The following is a 24,189-nucleotide window of genomic DNA, read 5'->3' on the forward strand; positions in this document are numbered from 1 at the left end:
GCACATTTGCAAAGCCACGATCGTCGCTTCTACTACCAGGGCGTAGTTGCTCAGTCAATAAAATGAAAACTTAATAAAATATACGTAAGGGGATAATGTTATAAAGCTGATATCTTGCTGGACTTTTAAGTGCCCCAAATCGAAATTAAATCACACAGTCTAGGTGTAACCCACAAATAAAAGGCGTTCCAAAAGACACGATGTATTACATCTTGAATCTTGTTGAAATCTCATTGCAGAAATCAACAAGACAATTACGGGTCCATTTTGAGCATATTATTTTGAATTTTGAAGTTTGTGTCAAAGCCATGTGAAAACTTTAGGCCTATTTATTTACAGTATGCTTACTTCATTCAGAAATATGCTTGGCGGTTCTTTAAATATCCTTACCACTCAGAAAACATTGTTTGAAATAAATGTTTCATTGATGTGCTTTAACTTATACGCGAACTCCCTTTGAGCGCCCCGGTGCCCCGGAGCGCTTATTTATTGAGGATCTTACGTCACTTCGAGCGATGAAAAGTGGGCGGGGTCAATGTGGAGCGCGAGCCGCCTCGCGAGGCACTGTTGTCGTTTTAATACGAGTGTCAACCCGGCGAAGGCACAACGCTGACAGGTAGGGGGCCGTTCCTTTGCCTTTACAACGCAAGAACATCTGAATGGCGTGAAATGCAGCCGTTGTATTAATTGAGACGGTACGGCTAGTCAGGGCTGGTATAAAATAAGCCAAAACAAAAATAAAATGGTATAAACGCTGTCAGTCAGATGAACGGTTGGTTGTGAAGGCTGGCTAACCGCTAGCTCGCGAGCTCCGTGTGTGAGGCGGCCGCGCGAGCGAGTTTAGCCGAGCAGCTACCTGTCAGCTGGAGCCCGCTAGCGTGACCACGGACCGCCGCCGCTCGGTTCATCGCACGATTTGCGTAATACACCCGATTCGTCAACAGGACAACTAGATCTACAGCTGAGAGAGGAGGGGGTGGTCAAATGAGAGAAACGTTAGCAGCTATCGCAGCTAATCTGGCTAACCGCCTGCTTAGCATGAAGCGGGTCGCCCGGCTAATCTGACACTTTGAGCGTGTGTGCCGTCTGCTCGGAGGTTGGATCGCTAACCCAGCGAGGCAGTTCGCGAAGGTAGCTGTGTTTTCTGAACAAATCTGCCGCCCACAGCAGCTCCTGGCCGCGTTTTGTGCATCGATGCGCGGATCTGTGGCCGTGAGGCTGTAGCACTCGCTAGCGTTGCGTTTGCACGGTCGCCTTTGCCACATCTGTGTTATTTCTTGTCATCAGAATCGTTGTTTCCTACAGGGTTGTTTCCCAAAGCGCGGACGTGGATGCTGAGAGTAGATGTGATGGATTAATGATCACAGCAGGATGCGAGACACTGTCGCTCGATCCTTTGCACGGTTCTTATAACGTTCCAGTGAGATTCGAAGCGAAACTAAAATGTACCTGATGTAGAAATGTTGGTGTTTAGTGATGGCTAAGAGGGCCCTTCGTGATCGGTGATCTCCATCTCACGCTTATCTTCGTCTGGGTCGTGCTCGCTGTCTAACGGTACACGGTGCAGTCCGCGCTAGGCCCTGTGTGCTGCTTTATACTTTTATTATACAGGTATTTATAGTAGTGCGAACACATTTACGGCCACGAATAGCATGTAAAACGTTTGAGTTTGAGTAATAAACACACGATATAATGTGTTTATGGGCGTCGTGTTTTTTTTCTTCTGTCAACATCCTGCGGAAAGATGTAGCAGATTAAATTCAATACAGTTCAAATGTCACTGTTTTGTTTGTTTGTTTGTTTCGTTGTTTGCTAGGTCTACGGCAAGTTGTGTCAAACACCAACCATGGCATTTAGTAAAGGATACCGTATTTACCACAAGCTGGACCCCCCGCCTTACAGCGTGATTGTGGAAACCAGAAGTCGTGCCGAGAGCCTGTTGTTCGAGTCCGGAGCTGTGGCGGTTCTGTGTAAGAGAGGATCTCTCCCACTCCACACACCTTTGGACACCATTCATTTATGTTATTCATATTTATCAAATAGCAATTGATCGCAGCATCCACCATTATAAAATATTTCCATTCCCGTTTAGCGGCCGCAGAGAAGGAGGCTATCAAAAACACATACACCAAGATGCTGGATGCTTATGGGATCCTTGGAGTTCTTCGGCTTAACCTCGGTGAGTCTGCGTTCACTGAATAAAAATCTTATTGTCTGAGAGAAAATGAACTGTTAAAAGTTTGCTCTTGCCCTTTGTTGTTACCACAACATCACTAAATCCCAGAACAGATGAAATGAAAGCCCTTTATTTCTCCAAAGCTATTTGGACATCTTTCTTCACATTAAAGCAAGTTATTGTCTGTGTTCTTGGAATCTTAGTTATCACCCAATGCAGAAACTGTTAATTAGGAAGTTTCATAATAGTGTGTTGCAGTCATTTATAATGGTGTGCTCCAATCATTGTTGCAGTTGGCGGTGCAGAGTTTTGGTCTTGGGTGATTTGTACTGTAAATATAGAAAAAAATGATCTAGTCTGCATTTTTCAGTATTCAGACTTCACTTCCTGTTGCACAAATTGAGCTCTCCCTTATGTTCTCTGTATGGCCCTTCCCGTCACTAGGAGACTCCATGCTCCACAGTCTGGTGGTGGTGACTGGGTGTAGCTCGGTGGGGAAGGTGCAGGACTCTGAAGTGTTCCGGGTCACAGCCACAGAGTTTGTGTCCCTGAAAAACGATCCAGCCGACGAAGACAGGATCTCCGAGGTGCGGAAGGTGTTGAACTCTGGGAGCTTTTATTTCGCTTGGTCCTCTACGGGCGTGAGCCTGGACTTGAGTCTGAACGCACACCGCAGGATCAGAGAGGAGACGTCAGACAATCGCTTCTTCTGGTGAGCTGACCACTTCTGCCCACCTGCTTCTGTAAGACGCAGTAGCAGATGAACGTCTTTTTAGGCCATTCAAGACCATGCGTGTGGTGTTTTGTAAAACACTGAATGCATTGTGTTGAATGGAACACAAATGCCTTCAGTAATCAGTACATACAAATGGTGTTGGGTTTTCTTTTTTGCATACTGTCTGTGTACCTGGACAGTGTACTTCCTCCAGGCCTTCATTGGTCTCTGACATGGCTTGTCCTGAATTCCCAAGTGTCAGCAAAAATCAGATGCGTGGAATTGAAATGCTGCTTCCGTATTTTGCAATTTGTGCCTCGGCTTGCCCAAGCGCCGCTGTGCAGGAAACGCGCCCTGATTATGGCCTGCACTGAACTGGCTGATTTCAGCGGCTCAGGCCCTGCTCAGATCATCGCCTCGACTACTGCTTTTAGGAGTTTCAATAAGTAAAGTCCATGTTGCCGTTACGTAATGCAGCGTTTGTGCGGTGTATGTGTGTGGATCAGGAACCAGTCCCTGCACCTTCACCTGAAGCACTACGGGGTGAACTGTGACGACTGGCTGCTGAGACTCATGTGCGGCGGCGTGGAGATCCGCACCATCTACGCAGGGCACAAGCAGGCCAAGGCCTGCGTCATCTCCCGCCTCAGCTCCGAGAGGGCGGGCACGCGCTTCAACGTCCGAGGCACCAACGACGATGGCCAGGTGGCCAACTTTGTGGAGACGGAGCAGGTGGGCCGCCGTCTTTTGGCAACTCCTTCAGCGCAGAACCTCGCACGGGCCTCATGAGAGGTCAGGTCTGGGTTTTGGCATTGTAACGATGAGGTAGTTTGGGTTGAATTTCTGAGGCCTTGCTAAGTTGTGTCAAGCGTATTTTTTAAAACCAACAAGCTTTTCAATCTATTTAAAATCGGCTTTTGTCACATGTAGGTCATTTTCCTGGATGATAAAGTGTCGTCCTTCATTCAAATCCGTGGGTCAATACCTTTGTTCTGGGAGCAACCAGGCATACAGGTGAGCTGTTTGCATGACGCTACCTCTCCTTTCCAAAAAGGAGCCCATTTAAATCTACTTGGTTACCCAGTCAAATAGAAGCAATTTGTCCATGTTGTCAGAAGCATTCTGCCCAGGTGGTGATTTCTGAAACAACGTCCCCCATTCATGCGTGAACAGGAAGAATGTAGAGAGCCACCTGATGGCTGCAAGGTTCAGTTACCCATCAGCTCTGGCAGCGGCGGCTTTTTGCCCGAGCCGTCAGGACTTTGTGCTGTGGCCCCGGTGTACGGTCTGCAGGGAAACACCCAGAACATCGACGCCACGTTCACTGCTCACCTCGATCCTCTAAAACAGCCAGATGAGGGAGCAGAATGTCTACCCGGTGATATTGAGCTATTGAACGCAGCTTTGCTGCTTCAAGGTGAGCCTGTTCTGGGCAGAGAGACGCTGAGAGGATCCTCCACTTCAGGGTCAGATTAGATTATTATTTTTTTAAAGGTTTTTAACGCTGAATGTGCGTTTGGCCTGACTGGCAGGGTCAACAAATCAAGTATGATGTGCTGTAGTTTAAAGCAATCATCTAATGCGTGTTCCCACAAAGCAGCGAGTAACTGGAGATGCTGTGGAGGTTGTGGCTGAGATCGTGTTAAATATTCATGGTTCAGTTCGGTATCCAGATAGGAGCTTGGGTGGGTATGGACCACACCCACTGCACCATTACAGAGAACTCGCACCCTGAAGACCTCGACACAGTGGCAACTCTCCACCAGGGAATAAAGCTGAAAGATAGTATTAGGGTTTGGGGTGGGGAAACTAGAGGTTAATTGGGTTTCATAAGATTTGCTTACAGTTAAGCTTTTGTAATGCTGTGTAGGATATTGGAATAGTCATTGTGGCTGTTATGTGCTTTTAGACCAGGGGTGCCCACAGTTTTCAGCTTGCGAGCTACTTATAAGATGACCAAGTCAGAAAGATCTACCGGGGTGGCGGCGAACGTAATTTGTTGAGCGGGGGGAGGGGGGGGGGGGGGGGGGTAGGGGTGGCGAACGTAGTTTGTTGAGCGGGGGGGGGGGGCGAACGTAATTTGTTGAGTGGATTGCAGATTGTCTACCGTGAATGTCAATCAAAATACAACCGTCAGTGCAGATGTGCGATTCATCTACTACTATTTTATGTGACGCGATCTACGCACATTCCTTCGCGATCGACCGACACTTCCTTCGATCGACGTAATGAGCACCCCTGTTTTAGACTAACCTGAGGTCAAGGATTGTTTGTACTTTGCTTTGGGTATTGATTGGGCCCATGGGTCTTGGGGGTTTTGTTGTTTTTTTGAAAGAAAAACACAGTTTTTCCATTCCTGTCCAGAAGAATCCTCTTCCCTTTTAGACCTTTTAATCAGAGCAAGGCCTGTTTCATACGAAACCACCTGACATAAGGCTGACATTCATAAGCTTACGGAAAACAGAAAATGTACTAATGAAAACACTAATCAAAACACTACGAAGCTGGGAAAGTCCTGTGGCTCTGGCACTCTGGGCATACGTAATTAATTTTAAACATTATTTTAAGAAACATTTTCAAAAGGTTACTTATTCTTTACCTTGGGCTAGTATTAGGAGGCTCTGCTTTACAAAACCTGAATTGTAGTGTAGTGAACTAGTTGGACTTCTGTAAGGCAGGGTGAGTGTTTGCTCCTTGTATGTCTGGGTGTTGGTTATGCTCCAGGGTCGACAAAAGCCTGGTGATGTCATACTGTATGTGTTATCTCTCTATGTCAGCTTCAGCAGGGTGGAGCAGGGGTGAAAGATTATTTAATTGTTTCTTCCTGCTCAGAGTGTTCGATTCGTGCTACCAAAGCCTGTAGAGCCAGAGCCAGACTTTCAGAGTTGGGCTTTTTTTTTTTTTTACACTTTTATTTTTTCTCAATTTTTACTCTTTTTTCCCTTGTATATTATTGTGTTACTCTCTCTGTTTCTCTCTCTCCCCTTCTGTCTTTTCTTTTCCATGTATTAATCATCATCTATCTTTCTCTCTCCTCTTTTCTTCTGTGTTAAACATGTTGTTTCATATTTCCCTCTCCCCCTCCTCCTTCTTCTCCTCCTCCTCCCCCTCCTCGTGAAGGTCGGCTCCCACCGTGTCAAGCTGTCCCGTGGCTTCGAGGCCAACGCACCAGCTTTTGAGAGGTAATTAAACCATGCTGCCCCCTGCTGGCTTACCAAGCACCATCCAGCTGCTCATGGCAGGACTCCAGTGACACCGCAGCACTCTGGACAGGCCTCTGGCTCTGATGAGCAGGACGTGGCATGCTCGAGGAGCCCTGCCTCCGTGCATCCTGTCTCTGCAGCGCCTGCATGTCCCAGCTGGTTCCAGTTTCCCTACACTGGCACCGGGACTGGATGTCCAGCTGGGTTATGATCGTGGGTTGTGGTAGCAAGTACACATTTAAAACGAGGCAGAGGTCCTTCTGTCTGGTCACATCTCTCCCTCCCCTCCCGAATGCTGTGATTAATATTGATGACATCATAGCATAGTCAAGGTCAAGTGAGACATGGGAAGACCCTCCCTCCTGACTTCTTAACCAATGATATTGTTAGGCTGTGATTTTCTTTGGTGTTCTCCAATAGATCAACCATAGCAGCTAATAGGAGAACAGTCCATGATTTGCTCTTTGTAATGGTTTGGTTTAGGACCTTTTTTATTGTGTCATATGATCCTAGATCAGGGGGTTTTGCAAAGTATGATTCCTTAGTGCAAGTCACAGAAATGAGGTGCCTCTCTCCTTTTCTCCTAAGCCAAGCGTGAGCTTACAAAGGCAACAAGCGCCTTCGCTTTTTGCATGAGTCACTGCTCTAATCCCCGGAGTGCTGAGTTACACAGCGATGAAGTCAGGAAACACCTTCCCCACTCTCCTCTCCTCCCTCCTCACCCCTCCTCTCTGCTCTGAAACGGCAGCCTAGTTGATCCCTTCTTAGGGCCCTAGAACTATCCTGACACCCTGGCTCCCTTTACGCGCTAATACATTTCATTCAGAGGCACGTTTCAGTAAATCTGATGTTGAACGCAGCAGCTTTAGTAACTCCCCTGATGCATGAATGGAAGGCCAGAGGTTCACCATCCAAAGCCAAAGTTCTGGGGCTTCTGCGTGCTCTCCCACAGTAAGCAACACTCACGTGTGGGGCCAGCAGGGTAGAGAATGACCGTAGCAGGCTGGGGGTTTGGCTTGGCCCACGTGACGTGACGTTTGGCTGAGCTCACGTCTGCTAGCCACGGCTGTGTGTTTGCTGACCTTACCTCTGACCTCGCCCCTGACCTCACCTTGCAGGCACTTCGTGGCCCTGAAGAGACTGTATGGCAAACAGGTGATCATTAACCTGCTGGGCATGAAGGAGGGTGAGCACATGCTGAGCAAAGCCTTCCAGGTTTGATCCTCTTCCTCCTTCCCCATGTTATTGATGTAACACTCTAAACGTATCCCATAATAACCTCACATTGATCAATGCTATCATTATTATTATTATAGGTCTAATTGTAATATGGCAGCTGTGTTAGTTTTCCATGACGTGGTCCTTCCGCAGAGTCACCTGAAGGCCTCTGAGCACGCCAGCACCGTGAAGATGGTCAACTTCGACTACCACCAGATGGTTAAAGGAGGGAAGACGGACAAGCTGGCCAGCGTGCTGAAGCCCTACGTCAACAAGTTCCTGGAGGAGTGTGGCTTCTTCTACTACTCTGCTGAAGCTGGCGTTCAGAGGTGGCCATCTTCTCTCTCACTCAGCTATTTCCCTCCTTTCTTCAGTTGTCCTGTGATTGCTTTTTTCTTTCTTCTCACACTCCCCCCCCTTTTATTCCACCTCTCTTCTCCCCCTTAGGCTTTCTTTCTTTTTCTTTTGTTTCTTTTGTCAGTTCTGTGGGTTGTCAAAGCCTTTCTTTAGTCTGAGGAGATGCTTTGTCATGGTTTGCTGATTGTAGCGTGGAACTGTGGTTGAACCCCTAAAGTAGGCCTTCCTGTCTCTTTCTTTCTCTTAGCAGTCACATGGAATCAGTAACTAAGTCAGCATTTTCTCATCTTAAGAATATCAATAAGATCAGAGATTTCTTGACAAAAGCAGATCTTGAGAAACTCATTTGTGCTTTTGTCTCTAGCAGGGTTGATTACTGTAATGGCCTCCTAATAGGACTTCCCAAAAATACAAACAGCTACAGCTGATTCAAAATGCAGCTGCTAGAGTTCTCACTAGGAGCAAAAGAAGTGATCACATCACCCCCATTCTTAAGTTGATGCACTGGCTACCAATACAATACAGGATAGACTTCAAGGTGTTATTACTGGTCTATAAATGACGTAATGGTGTAGGACCAGTGTATCTATTTGACATGCTGCAGAGCTGTGAGCCAGGCAGAAATCTTAGGTCACTAGGAACTAATCAGTTGAAAGGTAAGAACTAAGCAAGGAGAGGCAGCATTTAGCTATTGTGCTGTTTCTAAATGGAACCAGCTGTCAGAAGATAATAGAAGAGCTCCAAAATTAGATGTTTTTAAATCCAAGGTAAATATTTGAACTAGCTTTTGGTTAGTGTAGGTACCGTAAACATAGCCTATTTTATTTGTTTTATTTATCTTTTACTTATTCTCATTTTCTTATTTATTTTCTCTGATTCCAATTTTATTTTATCTTCTTTAATTATTTTATCTTTTAACCATTTTATCTTTTATTTTTATATTGTAATCATTTTAATTTCTATTTGATTTCCTTTAAAACCTTGTTTTAAATTGTTATGTATTATGGGCAACACCTTCCCAAGGTGATAAATCTTGGCTCGTAATAATCTTCTTTCTTTTCCTGTGTGAAGCTCTTTGAATTGCCAGTGTGTATGAATGGTGCTATATAAATAAACTTGCCTTGCTCTAGATGTCAGACAGGGACACTTCGCCTCAACTGTCTCGACTGCCTGGATAGGACAAACAGTGTCCAGGCCTTCTTTGCCCTTGAGGTTTGTTCATATTCTCCTACACCGTGACTTTACAATAGGCGTTACTAATACCTACATCATCTTACTGGGCCTGGTGTTGTGTTCTTTCTACATGTCCCCATTTTCCATTTCCCAGATTATTGCACAGTATTTAATGTCATTGTGGTGTCTCCCCCTTGAACTGGCGATAGTAGCTCGCTGCTGCTAATCTGCAGATTGCTTGAGAGACGTCCGATTTCAGATGGCAAATCCTTTTCTGAGTTTAAATGCAGCCGCAAGGCTATCGGCGAGCACCGAGCAAAGGGAGAGGATTGCCTCTGTGCTCGCCTGCTCGCCTGGCTAGCAGTGATATATGGAATTGCAAACAGAACTTTATTATTTGTTTTTAAAGCCCTGCGTGGCTCCAGGTCTCTGAGCTCCACTGCCTCAGACTGTCCTCTCCAGCACCTTCGAGCCCGATGCTTTTAACTGTTAGCTCCTTTCAGTAGAGGACTAAAGGTGACCAAGCTTTTGTTTGATCACTGTCACAAATCTCTGAATTCCTTGTTTTGATCAAGCATTCCACCCCCCAATCATAGTATAGTCACTGGAGATGCCTTTTAAGATTAAGGCACTTGTTCTACTTCCTGTCTGTTGTGTTCAGATGCTTCCTCAGCAGCTGGAAGCCATGAGCCTCACGGAAAAGCCCCAGCTGGTGGCTCGCTTCCAGGAGGTCTTCCGCACCATGTGGTCCCTCAACGGAGACTCCATCAGCAAGATCTACGCTGGCACGGGGGCTCTGGACGGCAAGGCCAAGGTATGCGAACCCCCCGCAGAAGCCGTGTGCGTTGACGCTTCTCTTCGGGGGGGCTCAGAGATGTGTATGGAAAGTGTTCCGGGTGCATTTTTAAACTATAATCGGGACCTTTGTGTATTTTAGTTCACACAACATGTTGTGGGACTGTTGTGAAGACAGTAGTTCAGATGTGCACGCATAGACTCTTATTGGATTATTTAAAGGTCCTGATTGTAGCTTTAAATGTAATAGTGTCGCTATACACCTCTGCATGTGTTTCTTAACTCTTGTCTATGTGTGCTATCATCCTCTGCTTTCCTGTGGACTCTGATCTACCTGTCTGGTAAGTGGACAAGCTGGCCACCGAGGCCAGAGTCCCTGCTTTCTTTTCTGTGTCAGGGAGGGAGGGAGGGAGGGAGAGAGGGAGGGAGAGGGATGTTGTTGGTCACACTGTCAGAAGTGGTTTAGGCTTCTATTCATCTCCCTGCTTAGGGTGTCTCCTGTCTTAAACCCAAGGCCACATCGGGTTACTACAGTTCTTTGTTACAAGTGTTGATGCGATAACATGTAATCATGACTGGGTTTTGTAACGTGGACGCATCGTAATGTGGACACTTGCTGTGTTTTGGCCACCAAGAGACACACACACACACACACACATGCACAAGTCGGGCACCTAATCCCCACCTAATCTCTCGGCAGGGGGCGAAGCTAAAAGACGGAGCACGCTCCGTCACCAGGACCATCCAGAACAACTTCTTTGACACCTCCAAGCAGGAGGCCATTGACATTCTGAGGCTGGGCAGCACACTGAACAGTGACCTGGCGGACAAGGCCCGGGCCCTTCTCACCACCAGCAGCCTCTATGGTAGGCCCCGCCCCCTCGCCAGGCCCCACGTCGCCACAGGGCTCGGAGCACTGGCTGAAACAGCTTTACTGTTTATCTACCTGCTGGTGGTTTTTCCTTTACTTCCTTGGACTCCGTTATATGTGAAAACTTGTATCTGATTATGCTCGTTTGTCTGCCTACTGTAATTGTGATATGGTCTAGACTTTAACTGTGCTAAAAATAGGCCCACGTTATTTTTGCTACCAGACATTGGTGAGTGCGGGGGGCCAACGGGAAGGGCCTGTATTTACATATCTGCTGTGTTACTGCAGCCAGTGCTGTAAGCACGTTTAAAAGTGAGTTTCTGTACGGGTGAGCGTGAGCGACCGGCGTCCCCTGAGGTGCAGGCGGGCCGGGGCGGCTGTGCTGCAGCAGTGTGACTCCTTCACTCGGAGCATCACTGGGAGGGAGGTTCCCTGTGCTAACACGCTAATCTGCCTGCTCCACTCGCCCTGGGCTGGAGATTAGTGCCGAAACACTGTGCTAATGCTTTTATCTGCCTTTCAGGCTAACTGCTAACCATGCTACTTGTTTTCCTTTTTTCTCTCTCTCTCTCTCTCTCTCTCTCTCTCTCTCTCTCTCTCTCTCATTACTGCTTACATGGTTAGTCTCTGAGCCTATTTTACAGTCAGGTACAGTATGTGTGGCGCAGTCGTGATGCGTCACTATATGGGTTTTATTATTGGTGTGGGTGTGTGTGTGTGTGTGTGTGTGTGTGTGTGTGTGTGTGTGTGTGTGTGTGTGTGTGTGTGTGTGTGGTGTTATTGTTTTGAGTGCTGTAGTATCTGTTTAGTCATTGTTGTTTCATGATCCTTTCATTTTTGTCATCCATGCTCAGGAAGCACACTTCTTGATCCAGTTTGCCTCACATAATTTTGTGCATGCGTGTAACATGTGCAGCCATGTTTAAAGATGTCATGATGTATAACTTTCCTTCATTCAGAAGCATGTGGTATTTTTCTTATTCCATATGATTTAAAAAATCGTGATTGTCCCTCCATTTCACTGATTGAGTTGTATATGTGGGCATTGTGGGAGTTTGAGTCCATGGTGCCTGACTGACTGGGCCAATGTTGTACGTGTCCTAACAGCTGCTCCCAGGGTGCTCCTGGGCATGTGCCAGAACTACCACAAGTACACCAGACCCAAAAAGATCCGAGTATGCGTCGGCACGTGGAACGTGAATGGAGGCAAGCAGTTCCGCAGTATCGCCTACCGCAATCAGACGCTGAACGACTGGCTGCTGGATGCGCCCAAAAAGGCCGGCCTGCCCGACTTCCAGGGTGAGACGCGTCTCCCTCCGCACAGTCCGCCACCGCTCGGCTTCGTTACGCGTCTTGTTAACCTGGAGAGTCGTGGTGTAGTTTTCCTGTGGACTGAATGTGCGGTCGGGGCCTCCGCTAACGGTCGGTTTGCCTCACAGACAGCAGGGCCCACCCTGCCGACATCTTCGCCATTGGCTTTGAGGAAATGGTGGAGTTGAATGCTGGGAACATAGTCAGTGCCAGGTAACATAGAAGAATAAAAACCCCTGCTTTTCAGTAACAGACAAATGAATGTTTTGCCCTCTGGCCATAGAAACCTCCAAATAATCCAGCGTATATGGTAAACTGAAAGCTGATAGTTCACCCTATTATGAGAGCCTTCACTGTGTCTTGAGCTCAAGATGAGCCAATCTTGTGCGTCGTCCCTCACAGCACCACCAATCAGAAGCTGTGGGCGGCGGAGCTGCAGAAGAGCATCTCGCGGGATCATAAATACGTGCTGCTGGCGTCCGAGCAGCTGGTGGGGGTGTGTCTCTTCGTCTTCATCCGGCCGCAACACGCCCCGTTCATCAGGTACGCCCACACGCTGCCCCGCCCCCATTACCCTTAACCCTGACCCTTACTACAAGGTTTTTCCTTTACTTGCCCATACCCATACCCTTTACTTGCTGCCAGGGATGTCGCTGTCGACACAGTCAAGACTGGCATGGGCGGAGCCACGGGAAACAAAGGGGGCGTGGCTATCCGCATGCTCTTCCATACCACCAGCATTTGTTTCGTGTGCTCACATTTTGCTGCTGGCCAGTCACAAGTCAAAGAGCGAAATGACGACTACAATGAGATCACCCGCAAACTCTCGTTCCCCATGGTAACTATGGAAACACCCCGATAGGCTTTGCTGTTTTCATTAAAATCTTTGTGAAGTGTTTCACACATTTTAATAGCATGCTATTAATAAATCACATTGATAAATAATGATTGAATGTTGTCTCAAATAAGAAAGGTGTCTGGGTGGGGGGGGAATGACATCTTCAACCGAGTTTTGGAGCCCTTTAGTGAAACAGCAGTGCTTATCTCACTCTTCTCTCACTCTTCATCCTGTTCTCTCACTCTTCTATCACTCTTCTCACTCGCAGGGTCGTCTGCTGTACTCTCATGATTACGTGTTCTGGTGTGGGGACTTCAACTACCGTATTAACCTGCCCAACGAGGAGGTCAAAGACCTGATCCGCCAGCAGATGTGGGACAGCCTCATTGCTGGGGATCAGCTGGTGGAGCAAAAGAACGCAGGCCTGGTAAAACCTGCTATTGCCTCCAATCCTATACACACACACACACACACACACACACACACACACACACACATGCATACACATAAACATTATTATTAAAAAAAATTGAAAATTATTTAAAAGCGACAGTGTTAAACCACTAAAATATCTTTTAGACACTTTTTGCTTCGGTGGCAGTTTTGCACTTTTGGCTTTCTCACCCGGTTTAGGTCGGGTGATTGTGGAGGCCAGATTGTGTGTTTGGGGTCATTGTCCTGTTGAATGATCTTAAAAAGTGCAAACCAGATGGAATAGCATGTCCCTGCAGAATGCTGTGGTAGCTGTGCTGGTTACGTGTGCCTTGAAGTTTGAATAAATCACCGACAATGTTACCAGCAAAGCGCGCCCACATCATCACACCTCCTCCTCCATGTTTCATGGTTGGATCCATGTAGAAACCATCCGCCATCACCTTTTCTGCAGCTCCCAAAGACATGACGAGTGGATCCCAACATCTCAGGTTTTGACTCATCAAACCAAAGTGCAGATCTGCACTGCTCTAATGGCCATTCGTGGTGATTCTTGGTCCAGATGTCTTCTGCTTCATCGTCTCCTTGTTCTTCCTCTGTAGTGGCTCCTTTGCAGCAGTTTGGTGGGAGTGCAAATCAAATGGCAAATGGTGGCAACGTAGAAGAATAATTAACATATAAAACATGTCCTGTTATATTCTTTACGTTACTCCATGTGTTCCTTCATAGTTTTGATGTTTTCAAAGTTATTCTGCAATGCAGAAAATTATTTTAAACAATATATAAAAACATTGAATTTGTGCGGCGGGGTGGCGTGTGTGTGTGTGTGTGTGCTGAACAAAATACTTGGCTTTCAAATGCCCCTCTGAAACCTCACCCCCAACCTTTATTTTCAGGTATTCAGGAATTTCATTGAAGGAAAGCTGGACTTTGCTCCTACCTACAAGTACGACCTCTTCTCCGATGACTACGACACAAGCGAGAAGTGTCGTACGCCTGCCTGGACCGACCGTGTTCTCTGGAGGAGGAGGAAGTGGAACTTCCACAAAACCGGTGAGCCCACAGTTCAAAGCCCCTCCAATGCGCTTGGACATGGAGCTTAAAGTGGGTCTGACGTGTGCGTGTGTGCGCGTGCGTGCATGCGTGTGTGTGTGTGTGTGTGTGTGTGTGTGTGTCCACACAGCGGAGGAGATGGAGCTAAATGTCGTAGGCGCTCCAGTAGATGAGGAAGACGAGCACCCATGGAGCCCTGGAGACCTGAAGTACTATGGCAGAGCAGAGCTAAAGACCTCAGACCATAGGTAGGACAAACTTCTAGTATTAAAACACAGAGCTCAGACCACAATTAAGACTAATATCTTGTACTAAAATAGAGCTGCAGTCCAGTTATGTTTTTCAGATGTATTGCATAAGATTTGTCATCATTTTTAGTATTCAAAAATTCGAACGCATTTGGGCATCTGCTACCTGTTTATTGTTGCCATAAAGGAAATCCCCGGCATCGTCTTGAGATCGTGGTGCGCAATTTCAAAATAAGAGCGGATAGCGCGATTGAAAAAAAAGATTCCTAAAAAAAAAAATAATAATTTTCAAAACAGCTCGCGGGCCAGAAATGGATAGCGGGCCGCTATTTGAGTATGGGGGTCCTAAACCCTTCATTCCCACGGACAGCCTTAATGTTGTTGTCTTCATTATGGAATGTATTGTATCTCTTCTAGGCCGGTGGTGGCCATCATAGACGTGGATGTTCTGGAGGTGGATCCAGAAGCACGCCACCAGGTGTACAAAGACGTCATAGCCCTGCAGGGCCCGCCTGACGGCACCGTCCTGGTCTCGCTCTGTGCCTCTGGACCCGATGACTACTTTGACGATGCCCTCATCGATGAGCTGCTGGACAAGTTTGCCAGCTTCGGCGAGGTCATCCTCATAAGGTAAAAGCTCCCAGGGGCCAAACGGGCAAAGATCCAGACAGTGTGACCCAGTAGCGGGCCACTGGGTTTGATTCAAGCTGATAGCATTGTGCCTGTGCTCTTGAGCAAGGTGTTTTTGTACCAAGCAGCTGGAGTGGCCATTGTCAGTGACGTTAATCATTTAAAGAACAGTAATTTGATAATACAGAAGGAACTGGGAATATTCCTGTTGCCCTGTAGACATTGCTGTGGTCATTCGGCTGTTTTCTGCTGACGCCTGTTTCTCTTCTGAACAGGTTTGTGGAGGAGAAGATGTGGGTGACGTTTTTGGAAGGCTACTCTGCACTGGCTGCACTGTCCCTCAGCGCGTCTACGGTGAGGAACGGTGGAGCTTGATGTCTTCTGCTTCATCGTCTCCTTGTTCTTCCTCTGTAGTGGCTCCTTTGCAGCAGTTTGGAGGGAGTGCAAATCAAATGGCAAATGGTGGCAACGTAGAAGAATAATTAACATATAAAACATGTCCTGTTATATTCTTGGGGATGTGGATTTTGGCTTTTCTGTTCAGTCAGCGTGTTTAAACCTGCGTGGTGTATTGTGTCTGCAGGGCTTCTGTAGTTCTCCTTCGAACCGAGGTTGTCATTTCAGTGTCTTCATTTTGACCACAAAAATGTTCTCCAATATATCTTTAATTTGTGATATTAACTGTAGATTTTTTCAAATTGATGAATGATCATCCAACATATTAACTCAAAATTAAAACCATATTCAAATGAATGTTGAGGTATTTGCACGAACAAGATGTGCAGCTGTCCTGTTTTTTTCCCTGTTGGCCAAATAAAAATAAATTAATTAAATAAAATAATTGAGTTCCCACTGTAATAGGTGCATACGGCAGCTTCTGCAGTGCTGATGGCATTTGAAAAGAGCTCTGTGGTTCAGCGCCAAACTCGAATCTCTCGAGTCATCCCAGTAGAGCAGAGCCAAGCTCACCATTCTTGCTGTGTGTCCAGGTGATGGGGAAGACCATAGATATCCGCTTGAAGAGCCCCGGCTGGATTAAGAGTCTGGAGGAGGAGATGAGTGTGGAGAGGATCTGTGGAAGCATCCCCATGTCGGGCAGTTCCACGCTGCTCGCCGAGGACACCGACATGGGAGACGACTTTGACATGGAAGGTGGGTGTCGTACGAACACCGGCTTGGAATTCTGAACACAGCAGGACGCAGCGGAGTCGGGAAGAAGATCGTGAGACTTTGGTCCGACATGATAGAGACGTCGCAATCCAACTTAAAATGGCTGTTAGCCAAAACATTATTTTGTGTGTTTTCAGCCTTCTCTTTTTTTTATCATGGTATATTGTTTGATGACATGGTCGTGCCGCTTTTCTGAAGGTGACGTAGACGAAGAGGTGGAGGATATCATCCCGCAGCACCTGCAGCCCGGGCTGGGCATGGGGCCTGGTGCCTCGCCCGCCGCCTCGCCACGCACCAGCCCCTGCCCCTCGCCCACCCACGGGGAGCCCCCCGCCCCCATCCGACCCAGCAGAGTGGCCACTCGCACGGCTGCACCAGCCCAGGGTATGCAAACACACTTACACACACACACTTACACACACACACTTACACACTTCTGCCCACGACGCTCACGATGAAAAGCTGGAATCTTGAATGGTGTGAAAGGGAAGGGAAAAAAGAGCATGCACCAAGTTCTCGTGTCTGTTCGTAGGCCGAGCGTGGGTGCAGCTTTAGCCGTGCTACTGTAGTCTCTGTGTTATGTGCTGCTCCATCTCCTCCGTGATACTGGTGAGGATGATGATGATGGTAATCATCGAGTGCTTCCATTAGGTACTCCAATGGACAATCAGGGTGCTTCTCAATGCCTGGAGCCCAAGCGGCCTCCACCTCCACGGCCCAACGCACCCCCAGCAAGGCCTGCTCCACCCCAACGCCCTCCACCCCCCTCAGGTATGACTGCACGATCAACCTGCTGCCTGCCTGGGCTTTCTGAGGGGATTCCTAACAACTGAACTTATTGATTTTATTTGTTATTATCTGCATCCCTAGGTTAATCCTGTAGCTAGGTGAGGCTTTGCGCCTTCTAGGCAACGGTGTGAAGGTGAGCCCAGTGTATTTAAAGCACTCTGGGTTTCTCACAGGAGTTGTGTTCACTAGTTTGCAGGGGGTTTTTTTGCATCTAGACCCGTGTTCCATAGCGGGACTCGTTCTGAAGACGCCGCACTTCAAGATGCTAGTCATCAAATATTCACTTGTTTTCCTGAGTATAACTGCCATTGGGTTGATTGTTATTTATCATTATAATGCCACTGAAGATAATCAACTTTTATCAGATTATTTCTTATTATGAAAAGTGAATACTTGTTTTGAAAGCTTTGCAGAGCTTGCAGACCTGTTTTCAAATGGAAGTAATTGTAAAAAAAAAAAAAAAAAACAACAGCGTAGCTTCTTTTGAGAAGCTTCTCTACCGTTCCCTCTTCAGTCATGTCGAGAACGTCCGTGTGCAGAGACCCTCAGTTATTTGCAAATGTTGATGCGGAGCTGTGATGTGTGGAGTCCGAGCACACCCCCACCCGTTCAGTAGCCGGCAGTGCTCAGATGAGGTGTGGTGGTGATGTAGGTGTAGCCTGATGCTTTATGCACACAACCGCAGTACAGGATGCTTCATCATACAGTCAACAGTACCGTGATAAATGCACTGAAGCCGTGACTAACAGTGCCCCGCTTCCTCCTCCATGCTGCAAAGGACAAAAAAGCCCTGCTTTAGCCCGAGCTGATATTGCTGGTGAGTATCGGTGTAATGCTGTTTGTTCTGTACTGCATTAGCCTATAAAGAAAGCGCTCCAGACTCATGTCTCAGTGGCATGTTGTGTAGCAAGCCCACCACAGCTCCGCTGAGGGGGCGGATCTAGCCCACCATAGGTCTGGAGAGGGGGCGGAGCTAGCCCACCATAGGTCTGGAGAGGGGGCGGAGCTAGCACACCATAGATCTGGAGAGGGGGCGGAGCTAGCACACCATCGGTCTGGAGAGGGGACGCTCTTGCAGAAGCTTCACTGACATCGTCACCTGCTGCCACGCCCCTCTCCCTGCCTGGTCACGCCCCTCTTGGTCTGGCTGCTGGCAGGAGCCTTTCCTTGGCCTTCCTGTCTGTGACACCTTGCTCAGTTGAACCTTGCTGGGCGCGGGCCAGACGACAGGCCTGCTCTGAGTCCAGGAAACCTGGTTTGGTGACAGGCATGCAGTTTGACTTCCTGCTGACCAGAAACAGATGAGTCATTCTGAAAGCCAAACAGAGGGGCGAGGAGAAGGAGGAAGAGGAGGAGGGCAGGAGAGAGACTGACCTGATATATTTCTGTATACAGTGACTCAGATACAGTGACTCAGAGCCTAGTTTTGATGAACAGGTTTAGACCATGGGAGAGCAGCGTAGACGAACCTGCTGGTGATGAAGTCATGAAGGACCGAGCGAATGAGATTGCGCACTTATAACTGTGAACGTTTTGTGTTTCAGGACGAGGCCAAGCTTCTGGTGCCCCAGGAGTCTCGCGACAGGTGGGTGAGCCGTCAAGGCCACGAGAAATTCAATCTAATCATGTTCATAAATGCCTCGTTCCTGTATGTGGGTTATTTCAGCCAGTCCAATCCGTTTGATCGTTCTCTCTCAGACCCCGCCTCCTAGAGCGGGCGTCATCAGTGTGCCTCCCCAGTCCCGCCCACCTCCCCCAGCTCACCCTGGGGCCCCACGCCCTGTAGGTGAGGTGCACCCAGGGGCCCCCCGGCCCTCCACAGACAATCACCCAGGAGCCCCGAGACCAGTTCCAGAGCCTCAGAGGAAACTAGACCTGCCTCTGGGTAAGAGCACAGCTGTAGGCACAACCATAGCACTCTGTCACTAATGCTGCATAGCATTACCCAGACATGTTTTAGGGGAAACGGAGAACTGTGACACAAAACCTTTTAATCGTCATTATAAGTCGTTATGTCCACTGACCGTCTGACCCGTTTCTGCCTTCCAGGTCCTCCACCCTCCTTGCCGGGCCCCATCAGGCCCCAGGTGGCGTCTCCCATGCAGGCCCCGGCCACGTCCCCCATGCGCCCACAGCCGCAACTGCCCCCGCCCATGGTGCCGCAACTGCCCCCGCCCATGGTGCCCACGCTGGCTGCCCCCCCGCAGCCTCAGCCGGCAGCCTCGCCCACGGGAGGGGCTGCCCCGCCTCCCCCCGGCCTGTCCTCCCCTAAACCCCCTCCACGCAGCCGCTCCTCCCACGCCCTCCCGACCGAGGCCGCCCCTGCTCCCGCCCCTGCTCCCGCCCCTGCTCCTCAGGTTAGTACTGCACTATGTGGAACATCTCCCATCCATCCCACTCTCAGGTGTTCTTCTGCGTCTTCTTATTCTTACACCTGCACTTGTGCGGAAGAATAACTACTGAACTACTTTGGTGGTTAGAGGATTTTAAAGAACTTGGTTCCTGGACACAAACTAAGTCTGCTTGGAGGTTTTAATGCGATTAAACATATTTAACCTTCAATGTTTTAATAATTCTTTAGTAGTTACAACTTCCCAAGTGGTGAAATCGATTGAGAACAACACATTTGAACATCAGGCACCTCGAGTATTTCGTCTTTTTCATAGATCTTTCCATGGACGGTAGAATGTAGATCTCTGCTTGGACTAAATGGTCCATGAGACAGCAGATCCTGCAGGTTCTGGCTCTCACTCAGAGCCACGTTGGGAGGGGCTCCCTGTGCCTTGGCCCACGCCTTGCAACTCTCTCGACCAATAATATTTCTTCCTTTTGTTGATGGGTATGTGTGTGTGTGTGTGTGTGTTCTTTCCCTCTCTAAAGCAGGAGCAATCCTGAGTTTGAAAGGTATTTAATGCCAGTTCTGACCTCACAGATCCATAGTCCTGTGTCACAATCTGTCTTCATACGTGTCACAATCTGTCTTCAAGAGACCTCCATCTTCATATTGTTTTTTTTCCTTATTCATGTTTGGGTTGGTTGTTTAATTTATAGGTGACTTTTAATTGTTTTTGTAGTAATGTACATGTTTGGCATAACTTATCTTGAACCACAGAATAACTATTTTAGTAATGTAATACACATGACTTTTTTTTTTAAGTGACTTTTTTAAGTTTTATGGATGGTTCAAGGAAAGTTTCCCTATTTTTTTGTTTGTGTGTCTTTTCAAAGGTTTCTGTTGTCATGTTGAACATCCCCTACTGCACAAAACTGAACTTTGATTTGTCGAGGGTTTACCTCATGGTGTATGAGGCTTTAGTTCAAACCAGAAGTAAGCCTCATAACTAAAACGACATTAATGCCTAATAGCATTAACACAGTACATAACATGACTGACTATACTGCACTATTTAATATTCACTAGATTTTATATCTGGCACCTAAAAGTACGAGGTTCTACGTCTAGTCTGTAGGAAGCCTCAGTCAGACCAGGTGCATGTTAGTGTTGTCCAGCAGCACACATGGTCACCTGGCACAGGGGTGATTTGGAGCTGGCAACGTCATCGTTCTGTGGGCTTGTTGGGTAGCCCCATGGAGTGAACTCCTGATTCTCCAGTCCAGTCAATGTTCCAGTCACCCAAATATTTCTCATTATTTTACAATGAAGAGTTTTCATTTAGTCAGCTGACCATTTCTTCCACATGTGCTTCATCCTAACTGGTTTGTGTGCGTTTCCTCCCTTCAGATTGATGCGATGAATGGAGTCCAAAGAGAAGCACAATGGAAACCTGACCCTTTCAACTCTTTAACCTCTGACCTCTTCTCCTCCACGACCTGGCTGAACACCCAGTCTCTGACGCGTCATGCCTCCCTCCACGCCTCATCATCCTCCTCTTCCTCTTCCGCCTTGTCCAGCTCCTTGTCGATGGATTCCACTCCTATGTTTGCAGAGCAGGGCCTGGGTCCGACCCCAGCCCACAGCACCCCAACCTCTCTACTGGCCCCACCCCCGCCGAGCTCTCTACTGGCCCCGCCCCTGCCATCTCGCAGCCGTTCGCAGGAAACCCTGCGCATCTCGCCCAACCCCTTCCTGTCGGACCTCCAGCCCCGGCCCAGCAGTGCCAACCCGTTCACCACTGACCCGTTCGCTCCACAGTGCCGCTCACTCACCCCTGACTTCTATGTACAGCAGCAGGCCCAGATGGCTGACCCAGGCCCCCAGAAGGCTACATTCACCCTGGGCCACAGCTCCACACTACCCCTGTCTTTTTCCAGAGCGCCAGCATCGGCTCCGCCAAGACAGGCTAAGACGTGGGTCACCTTCGAAGACGATTCGGACTTTGCCATGCCAGGAAAAGCGGCGGCGGTGACCATGACGGGGTGTCCTCTCCAGCCTCTGCACTGTGGCCCAAGCGTCCAGCAGCCCCAGGGCAGCTTCCCAGGCCCTGGGCTGGCCTCCAACGGCAGCTGGGTGACCCCTTCCACCACCGCGTTCCCAACACTTCCCCCTCCCATCCCGACCAGGACTAACCCCAGCGCTGCCCCGAGAAGCCACCTCATCCCTGGCACAACTAATGAATTCACAGAAAGATGACGATACAAAGTACAAAATATTTGGAAAACTGGAGAAATATAATTCTGTATTTACATGGTTTGTGCTGTTTCTGAAGTCTAGTCCCTCTAAAATAGATATTTCAGTCACTCTATAACCCAGAGCAGACCTACGCTGAATACAACATCATTCACTTATGCTAGAATAATAGTTGGCAAAGGACTGCCGCATGCATCAATACACATATTTGAATATTCGCACATGCACCCAGCTGTATGTGAAATATTGTGCAATATTACAGCATTCTCTGGCCAGATGCTTCTTATCAAATGTATTAACTCTTATGCATATTTTTCACCATATATCACGCAGCACCTAAATCCTGAGCTGCAGAATGGTAATTTCCTCCCTAGCAACATACTGTATGGTGTTTTGCACAACATAGTAGGTTTTCTGTTGAATCTTTAATGGAAATAGCCATTTCCTGCTAGTCCTTTTAATATGGCCTTTTAACATATCCCCAAAGAGCCACAGGATTGGGGATTCTGTGGTTCTTTTTCTGACTTCTCTCATTTAGAATGTGTCTTTAGTTTTAATATTCGTTTATATCACCTATAGTGATGGGGTGGCTACAGCTCATGTTGCTTTGTTGTATGTGTGATTAGACAGGCCATTGTCTGTATTCTCTTATATGTCGAGACCGATGTGCTTAAGTATATAAGTTGTGAATATATGTATCATATAGCCTTTATTGTGGTCTTGTATGTTTTCAGTATGAAAAATGTAAAGTAGTCTGAAACGTGTACATATATATTCCTTCCCTATGTATACACATGCCATACCGGTCTTGCACTGAAAAGCTCTATCCTTTAGGTCTTCAGATGTACTTTGAATCCAGAGTTTTGGGTTTTTAGATTTATGGGGAGAGTGTATATCTATTTTTACTGGCATGAGGGCTCTATGTGACTGCCAACCACAAGACCCAAAGCTTTCCACAATTAATGAATGTGCATATCGTGGTGATTCCTGGTGTCATTCATCGATGCAGAGGAGGGGACTCTTGACCCTTGACCCTGGACCCTGGGCATAGTCTGATGCTATGTGCTCCTGTCACATTTCTCATTTCTCTTTGTGAGTTGGTGCTTCACAATGGTGTAGATTCAATGGAAATTTCTTCTCTATAAATATTTATTCTTCTGTGGGGAAATACTGTGCTCTGTCATGGCGGGTGCTGTCTGTATTTATACGTGCGCTGCGTGCGTGAGTGTGCGTGGGTGTGTATGTATGTGTGTATGCAGTTGTATCTTTATGCTGTAGGACTGAGGGGCTAGTGATTTTGTACAGTATCCTCTCTCCTCATTTAGACTGAATCAGCCAGCGTTTTGAAAACATGCTGAATTTCTCCAAGCATGTTGAATCACGCACAGAAGGAAAACGTACAGATTTCACTTTCATCTCTTTGTAATTCTGCTTCCGTCTTGTCGGTACCCAGTGTCGCTAATGACCTTCACTGTATAAAAAATACATCTTTCAGCGTTGGAGTGAAAAGGCGGGGCCTCGTCTCTCTGCAGTGCGTTCCCTACTGTCAGGCCCGGTTTGCCTCTAGCTCTCAGGCTGGTATTTGCTTGGTATTTGGTTCTGATGAATATGTCTGTGGTGGTGTTATTTTACTTGTGCAGTGCTCATTATGCCACATTCCTTCTTTGCTAAAGTTTACCATTTGTTTGTTACCGCTGTGGTTATGATATTCTACTTGTGTTGGTACCTCTGGGATTATATTGTACTTCAAACTTTGGTCATTCTTTGGTTCCATGGTTGCACATCAGTGTTTTTCTTTGTGTAGGTTCCTTTAATGTAATGTTAAAGGGACATCTCTGTTTAAAAATGCTGTCCATTTAAAGGGCAGGTCTGTTATAACCAGGGGAAGGGACAAAACTTCTGGCTGTCTCTGTAGCAGGTGTTGTTTAGATTCTAGTGTGGAGTGAGGGGTTTTGTTTGGCTGTGTTTGAATGGATGTGTGAGTATGGTGGTGTTTTATTTTTGGCATGACCCTTATCTACATTTGCCTTTGCATGTGAAGGGCTCACCTTTCAAGTACTCATAACAGTCATCACCACTATGGAAAACTCTCCTCGAGGGCTTGGGGAGAACGAGGTTTAATGAATGAACAGAAAATTGTTTCATTGCAGATTGACAAATAACTCATTTCATTCCAAGGGTTTAGGGTGTAAGAATGCCAACAGGTAACAGTTCAGTCCCACATTGAAGCATCTCTCAAATAGAGTATTAGTGTATGACTTGGGTCTTGTCCTTGAGCTGTTGGGGAAAATGTAACCACTGGAAAACTAAAGCATTAGTACTGTACTGTTCAGGTGTATTCAGCTCAAAATAACATAATTCTAAGTTACTAGGCAGTGCTTACATCATGCAAAGGTTTAACTGGAAACGGTTAACTCCTCTTGTGAGGTTTATGGTACTTTGTAGCTTTAGCTCTGTAGTAAAGAGAACCATGTGGTGTTAACCGTATCTGTAAACAAACAAATCATGACTGCAGTTCAATACTTAGTATTCAATCTGTGATTCAGGTGCATACTGAAATGCACAACTGTATGAAGTAATTGGTGTTGTACGTATGCAATAATAAATGTAAATGTACATGTA

General features: G+C 47.3%; 1 protein-coding gene across 9 annotated transcripts; it reads left to right on the top strand.

Annotated features, from left to right (window-relative positions):
- The first annotated feature begins 531 nt into the window (after nucleotides 1–531).
- Nucleotides 532–24,189, top strand: synj1 (synaptojanin 1). Of its 9 annotated transcripts, none has more exons than XM_077020166.1 (31): nucleotides 532–616; nucleotides 1,817–1,970; nucleotides 2,093–2,179; nucleotides 2,621–2,888; nucleotides 3,398–3,623; nucleotides 3,822–3,905; nucleotides 6,012–6,073; nucleotides 7,213–7,309; nucleotides 7,466–7,641; nucleotides 8,800–8,881; nucleotides 9,504–9,656; nucleotides 10,338–10,503; nucleotides 11,133–11,156; nucleotides 11,616–11,807; nucleotides 11,948–12,032; nucleotides 12,222–12,362; nucleotides 12,465–12,657; nucleotides 12,926–13,084; nucleotides 13,986–14,142; nucleotides 14,273–14,390; nucleotides 14,808–15,020; nucleotides 15,296–15,374; nucleotides 16,010–16,172; nucleotides 16,389–16,574; nucleotides 16,842–16,961; nucleotides 17,758–17,796; nucleotides 18,524–18,564; nucleotides 18,678–18,864; nucleotides 19,029–19,336; nucleotides 19,860–19,883; nucleotides 20,722–20,851. In XM_077020166.1, exons 2-30 carry the CDS (start codon nucleotides 1,847–1,849, stop codon nucleotides 19,872–19,874), a joined length of 3,945 nt encoding a protein of 1,314 aa, XP_076876281.1. In that variant the 5' UTR covers nucleotides 532–616; nucleotides 1,817–1,846; the 3' UTR covers nucleotides 19,875–19,883; nucleotides 20,722–20,851. The 9 variants fall into 9 exon arrangements, with proteins under 9 accessions (XP_076876281.1, XP_076876282.1, XP_076876273.1 ...); XM_077020167.1 differs by having other exon boundaries at nucleotides 19,863–19,883; nucleotides 20,722–20,849; XM_077020158.1 differs by lacking the exon at nucleotides 19,860–19,883 and having other exon boundaries at nucleotides 20,722–24,189.

The sequence above is a fragment of the Brachyhypopomus gauderio genome, chromosome 10 (assembly GCF_052324685.1).
Source record: "Brachyhypopomus gauderio isolate BG-103 chromosome 10, BGAUD_0.2, whole genome shotgun sequence".
In the NCBI taxonomy this organism is placed as follows: Eukaryota; Metazoa; Chordata; class Actinopteri; order Gymnotiformes; family Hypopomidae; genus Brachyhypopomus; species Brachyhypopomus gauderio.

Coding starts and splice junctions, on each gene's coding strand:
- synj1 (XM_077020158.1), top strand. CDS start 1,847: ATGGCATTTAGTAAAGGATACCGTATTTACCACAAGCTGGACCCCCCG. Junction 6,074..7,212: donor AACGCACCAGCTTTTGAGAG/GTAATTAAACCA, acceptor CTCACCTTGCAG/GCACTTCGTGGCCCTGAAGA. Junction 18,565..18,677: donor CCCCAGGAGTCTCGCGACAG/GTGGGTGAGCCG, acceptor GTTCTCTCTCAG/ACCCCGCCTCCTAGAGCGGG.